Consider the following 7,195-nt stretch of genomic DNA (forward strand, 5'->3'; position numbering starts at 1 on the left):
CTATAAGGTAGGTAAATTGTTTCTCAACAACATTGGTATGGAAACACTAAGAAGACAGGCCTCAAAGAGAAGAAACCAAATGTCTCTTCAGTGAAGGAACATTCGAAGACAATGGCAGATAACTCTGATAAGAACGTGTTTCCTGCATGCTATTTTGACTTCATTATCATCACTTTAGTCCTTGGATTCACTTTTGGTTGTTTTCTTTTGGTGGGGTGGATTGAAACAGGGTCTTGTTCTTCAGCTCAGGCTTTCTTAGAACTTGTTATATAGACCAGATTTGCCTTAAACCTGTGAACCTGCGTCAGCCTCCTGAGTGCTTGGATTACAAGCACATGCCCCCACATCTTGCTTGACTTCATATTTTTAACCTACTTTTAAATTATTTTAGGCGATCAGCAGATTTCTAGGTTTGTTCTTTTTAGAGAACAGTCAGTGTTCCATAGACTGAGCTAGCAAAACAACACTAAAGAATTAAAATCCAATGACAAGGGGCTGGGATGTAGCTCAGTTGGTAGAGTGCTTACGTAGCATGCAGGAGGCCCTGGGTTCAATCTCAAGCACCCAAGAAAACCAGGTGTGGTATTAGTACCTGTAATCTCAGCATTGGGGAGGTAAAGGCTGGAGGACTGGCAGTTCAAGGTCATCTTCGGTTACACGATAAGCTTGAGGCCACATGAAAATGCAGCCCAGGCTACATATGGGACATATATACACTCTGGGCTACATGAAACTATTGTTTTTTAAAGAATGCTAAAATAATCTCGTCCTTTGGGGCTGTGCAACACCAGGTAGAAAAGCCGAGGCTCATTTCTAATGGAAAAATGCCATCAAGTATAAGGGCATCTTGACATCAAGACACTGCCTGAAACAAAAAGGTGTGCGAGTCTCCTATGACTCTTCCTTGAAGTGCTTCCTATTGAAATCTGCAGATATTCCCTTTATACCTATACAATTCAATAAATGTTTTCATGCTTCTGAAAAGCAGTATTCCCTACCAAAAAAATGTTGAGCTTCTTAAAGTTTTCTAGCTGAGAAGGCCAGTTAATTTTCCCTAAGAGTAAAATTACTTTCTGAAAAAAATTCAATTCTGGGTCCTTAACCTCACCTTCAGCACCATACAGTGAAGATGAAAACTCTAAGCCAGGTACGATCAGAAGCTACAAAACAATTTCTTAGATGGCCTTAATTGAGAATTTAAACATAATTCCAAATATTGAGAACACATTTGGCACAATTTCTTTGTGTTTACCTTTAGAGTAAATGAGATGTATCCTTTATTTTCATGATTTCACTAGTTTAGTATGAAATAAACTAACAGACTTGGAGTGAGTGAGACTGGCCAATGACAATCAGTTATTCTCTGTGAATGCTATTCTATACAGGCAAGGTAATGACATAATTATCTGTCTTTTTGGTCTATCTTCAACTAGTCTAACATTACACAATCAGTGAAAATTTTACAACAAAACAACACAAGTAGCTTTACACAAGTTGAACTTGTTAAATATATTTATTACGCTAGAATTTCTGACACAAAACTTGTTCACTGCACACAGAGTCTCAGAAATGATAAACAAGACAGCTGATGTCAGAAGGTCTCTGGGAGCGGAGTCCAGTAAGAAATCATGGATAAACTGAAAATTGGCAAGTACCTGCGAAGGCAGAGCCACTTTTTAAGGATACGTCAAAACTGAGAGGCCACCATTTTGGTCTCGTGGAGAAGCAATTTTACTAACTGCTGCAAAATGCAGGAGTCACATGGTTCTTCAAAAAGGATTCCTATAACCTGCAGTGCAAATGAAAAGAAAGCTAAGAAAATAAATAATCACAAAACTCCAACATTTTTCAAAGAAGTGTGTTCAAAACAGTGACTTACAAAAGATGGGAATTATTTCAAATGAAAAAAAAAAACTCTATATGAAAGACCAAACACTTATTTCACAGATAACTTAATACACTATTTATGATTTGATTAACAATGTACAAATAAGGGCTATAGATTTCTTTTTAACTCGGTCTGAAATATAAATACTGATGTTGGGGGGAGTGTTTTGCACCCCAAACTCCAATACTAAATTCTGTGTCTGTCCTGTTATTTAATTTGTAGAAAGCTTAACGGCGCAGTGATTCGAGCTTTCGTAATTTCAAGGATGTGTTAGAGGACAATGCATCGAGGTTTGAAGAACTGGCCGCATCCGAAGGCCGGAACAGTACTCGACCACGATGGTTAAATACATAAAAAGATGGGTGATTCCTTAAGGTATCAAATGTCTTATTCTTTAGTTCTGAAGTGGCATCCATGTCTTTAAACTCCCCTGCAATATGAACTATGCCATAACAGGTCACTGCAAAGGCCAGAAGTGTCTGAAGAACTGTATCTATTGGCAGTGATTCATCTTCCTTTTCTGTTAGTCGCATATAGGAACGATGCTGAGCAGCAGAAAAGGCAGCATGGGCTAGGGCGAAGAAGCCAACGCCTACTAGCCCCTTCCACAGAGATGGCGCCATGGTTAGGAAGGAGTGATAGCCCAACAAAAGAGGCAAAGGGCGGCTGAGCTAGCTATTCCTCCTTCCACCGGCGGGCGTCCACGCAGCGCAGGAACATGACGTCACTCTTAACTCCAAATCTTAGAGAAAAAGTTCTGCTTTCATTTTAGCAGAAAGGATTTCAGTTTATAACAAAGCAAAGAAGAACTATGCCTTTACTGAATAAGTAAATAAATAATGCCCAATGGCAACACCTCACAGTTTTATCAAAGATCAGGTATGCCTAAATACAAGTAGTGGAATAAATGACCTCACCTTTATGCCTATGAATTAACTGTTCAGAAACATATTTGTGTGTTACATGACTACTAATACTAGAGGGGCAAGGTCTGGAAATAATGAAACAATTATACTCAATTAAAACGACTGCTTGAGAATGCAAAGAGTTTCTTCAAATGTAAGAATTCTTTAATTCTAATTTTGTACAAGTTCATTCATCTCTTTTTTTGTATTTGAAACTTCATGATATTTACTTGACTATTTTGAGACATAACAATAAGAGGCAGGTTTTTGTTATTGTTTTTTCTTTTTGTGGTACTAAGAATTAAACCCAGAGCTTCATGAAAGTGAAGAGAGTGCTCTCCCAACTGCATTATATCCGCAGCCCCACAGACAAGTTATGAACTGCCATTGTTTCTCTCTCCCAGATGGTAAAAATAGTCACTGAAGGGCTGAGAGTCAAGTCAAGAATGCATTAAAGTTGGGGCTGGAGAGATGGCTCAGCGGTTAAGAACACTGGCTGTTCTTGCAGAGGACCCACAAGGTAGCTAACAAATGTCTGTAATTCCAGTTCCAGGGGATTTGACAGCCTCTTCTGTCTTCTGCGGGCATTGCACAACACAGGTGCACTTACTTACATGCAGGCAATACACAAATATACATTAAAATAAAAATAATAATAAAAATTTGAAAAAAAAGTGCACTAAAGTCAACAGGCTGAGAAAAAGAAGCTGATGGCTAATTCCAGTCCAGCTGCTCACTGGGAGCCTACCCTCCACTAGGGGTTCAGAGGCCAAAGGGCACCCTTTCCTCCTCTCTAACTTCGAGTTTCTTATAAACATTCTTGTATTTGTAGAAACAATGGAAGGAGTAGCATGTTGTAGATCCATCCATATACTCCAAGCCTACATTCAATACTACTGATGTTTTGGCATTTGTGTGTGAGTTCTTTTCCAATAAAACACTTGTGGGTGCAGTTGAGCATTTAAAAATACTTTACAGAGGCCAGAGAGATGGCTCAGTGGGTCAGAGCATTTGCTGTGAAAGTAAGAGGATCTCAGTTCAAAATTCAGACATGGCCATGCATTACCTGTAACCCTAGCATTCGGGAGTGGAGATAGTTGGATTGAGGGAGTTTGCTGGCTGGCTTGAGGTTCAGTGAGAGACTGTGTCTCAAAATTAAGGTGGAACACCTTGTACGGTGGCTCTGGCCTTTATCCCAGCACTTGAGAGGCAGAGGCAGACAGATCTCTGTGAGATCGAGGTCATCTTGGTCCACATAGTGAGTTCCAGGCAGGCTGGGGCTAGAGAGACCCTGTCAAAAATAAACAAACAAATAAATAAATGAATAAATAAATAAGGTGATGCATGCCTTTAATCCAGCACTCAGAAAGCGGAGGTACATGGATCTCTGTGAGTCTGAGGCTAACCTGTTCTACATAGTCAATCCCAGGTCAGCCACAGCTACATAGTGAGCCTCTGTCTCACAAAAATAAAATAAAGATAGAGGGATTGGAGAGATAGCTCAGAGTGCATACTAATTTTGCAGAAGGCCCTAATTTAGCTTCAAGTACCCACTATAGGTGGCTCACAATCACTTGTAACTCCACCTCCAGGGGCTTCAACACCTCTGGCCTCCAAGGATACCTATACTTGCATGCATGTACACACACACACACACACACACACACACACACACACAAATATTAAAAATAAGGTGAAGAGTAACAGAGGAAGATACTCCATCTCCTGCTCTGGCCACCACATGTGCCACATGTTCACACACGTGAACATATATTACATACATTAATTAGTGAATTTTAAAATGCATCCTGGGTATGGAGAGATGGCTCAGCAGTTAAGAGCACTGGCTGCTCTTCCAGGGGACCTGGGTTTGGTTCCCAGCACCTAAATGGTGGCTAGCAACCATGTGTAACTCCAGTTTCAGGGGATCCAATGCCTTCTTCTGGCCTCCATAAGCATTGCATGACACAGGTGCAATTACATAGATGCAGGCAAAGACACTCATACACATAAAACAAACACATAAATAAATAAATTTTTAAATGCATCATAAGCAACATGGTGGCCCTAACTACTATCTATCATCTATCTATCTATCTATCTATCTATCTATCTATCTATCTATCTATCTATCATCTATCTATATCTATCATCTATCTATTTATTGTCTCTCAATAGCACCTTAGACTGAACTTAAACTTGTGATCCTTTTGCCTCAGTTTCCTGAATGCCTGGATTACATACTTGTGCTACTATGCTCACTTATGACCCTTGGCTCTTATTTAAATGTAACTTTAAAATAAGGACACTTTGCTTTTGTTACTTTTTTCAATGCTGGGGATGGAATAACCCAGGACCTTGCATCTGCCAGGTAAGTGATACCACTGAGTGACATCCCCAGCCTTTCCTAATCATTTTTTTTCTTGATTCATGAACACAGCAATGCATTCTGGAATTGGAAACAGAATATATAGACTTAAATTCCTGGCTCAAGCTCTCAGGAGGTAGAAACAGGAAGACAGGGTTCTATGCCAGCTTGGGCTAAATAGTGAGATCCCATGTCAAAACAAAGTAAAATGACATGAAGCCCCGGCTCTTACGTCTGTTACGAGGCTCCAGGAGAACCACACAGCTCTTGGGTCTTGGTTTTTGCCTCTCTGCTTGGGTTGGATCAGTGGTTTTTAATTCTGACTGCATAGCAGAATCTCTCAGAAGTTTTAAACTAGTCTGGAGTGGGGTGTGAGGGTGGTACTGGTGATTCTAAGATGTAACCAGAGTAGAGAATCAATGGACTAAACTCTGTCGCTCTCTCTGGGCTTGAGTAGTAATGGAGCCAGCTCCTCTGTCCATCTTGTAAGACCTAACCGAGCATTTTGTGTTTGCTGCCTGTAGTTTCCGTGCATGTGTGGAATGCTTCATTCAAGAACCATGATGCTGGGTGGAAGCTACAGTGAGTCTGAAGCCAATAGCCTGGCTGGGTACCCAAGAAGCCATATTCTTCCAGAAGAAGAACAGCAAGACAAAATAGTGGTCCACCTGTCCCTGAGCAGTGAATCCACCTTCTCCAGGAAGAAGGGCCTTTTTAAGGACCATATGGGGCTTTCCATCTTCCAGAATACCCATGCCATCGACAAATACTCCAGGAGGTTGATATTCCCAGCCTTCTACATATTTTTCAACCTAATTTATTGGTCAGTGTTTTCCTAGGGACTCCAAGGCCACGCCTAGGAATGGCCATGGACATACAACAAGGACACATGGACCTGAAGGTCACGTTCCCCATACCGAGCCAAGCAGTTGCTCCTTGACCACCTTGAACACCTTGCTGTAACATGGAGGGGCCCAGGGGCCTCCAGATGCCCTCACCATACCTTTGTGGATTTATTTCTAGTTCATGCTGCATTCTACAGCACACTTTCCATCTCTCTGAACACAGCTGTCTCTGTTGTGTCTGAACTTGTTTACAAGAACTCCCCTCTTATTTAAAAAGACTTAATGCCTCTTAGATGTCCTGAGACCCTCATGAAGCCAAGAATTCAGCATGGAAAGAAAGAGAAAATGAAGGGCAGGTTGAGGGGGCATTCTAGGTAAGAAACTAGGAACAAAAATCTATGAACCCATACAGTTGGATTAAGTGCCTACCTGGGGAAGGAAGAAACTCTCAGATATGAGACAGGAAGTGATTTGGCCTGCGTGAACTGGCAACTCACATGATTTTATAGATATTAGGGGAATTATTCACTTACCACCTCCTCATTCAACCACTCATTAAATATTGAGTCCCTACCCTGTGACTGGAACTGTAGAAATGAGCGAATCATCTTTTCCCTCTGAGAACTCTACGCTATGCTTTCTGCACACATAATGTATTGCTGTCTTCCCACTTGTCCACAAACCCATTTTGTTACTGGTGTTTCTATTCCAAGGCTGTCTAGAAAAGCAATTCCAGGCTCTTGTGATGTTATCACGAAGCAAGCTCAGTGCTTCTCTCCTGGAATATCCACCTCATACTCTAGAATGATTTTCTCCCCTTACTTCTACACTCTAGTGGCCCTTTCTTCTACTGCAGCTGAGTCAGAGTGAAGAAGGTGATCTGGCTTATTGAATCAACATTATGTTGTGAATCGTCATTTCTCTTAACCTTGTGCTAGGAGATGGCTAAATAACTTGAGGAAATCTCTAAGTAGCAGAATTTTGGGTTTTGATAAGGAGCTCTTCTTTTAGGGCATGGTTTTGATAAGGAGCTCTTCTTTTACTTCACAGCCCTCAGGGTCAGAGGCAGTTCTCGGGGAATAAGAGGGAATGTCCACTCCTAGTTCCTTGCTCAGTGAAGGCCATTGCTCTTCTCTCTTTCTTACTGTCCCCACCATTTCCTGTAAGGATCTGGATATTTTGTCAAGAG

General features: G+C 41.1%; 1 protein-coding gene and 1 pseudogene across 1 annotated transcript in view; one reads left to right on the top strand and one right to left on the bottom strand.

Annotated features, from left to right (window-relative positions):
• Positions 1–6,975, top strand: part of LOC103733081 (gamma-aminobutyric acid receptor subunit rho-2-like) — an 86,241-nt gene extending 79,266 nt beyond the window's left edge. The window contains 1 exon segment of the mRNA XM_008831851.2: positions 5,686–6,975. Within this exon segment, the coding sequence (XP_008830073.1) occupies positions 5,686–6,000 (315 nt within the window). The 3' untranslated portion in view covers positions 6,001–6,975.
• On the bottom strand, positions 43–2,571 carry LOC103733069 (annotated as a pseudogene).
• Positions 6,976–7,195: the final 220 nt, after the last annotated feature.

This window comes from Nannospalax galili, unplaced genomic scaffold (assembly GCF_000622305.1).
Source record: "Nannospalax galili isolate Female #2095 unplaced genomic scaffold, S.galili_v1.0 scaffold375, whole genome shotgun sequence".
NCBI lineage: Eukaryota > Metazoa > Chordata > Mammalia > Rodentia > Spalacidae > Nannospalax > Nannospalax galili.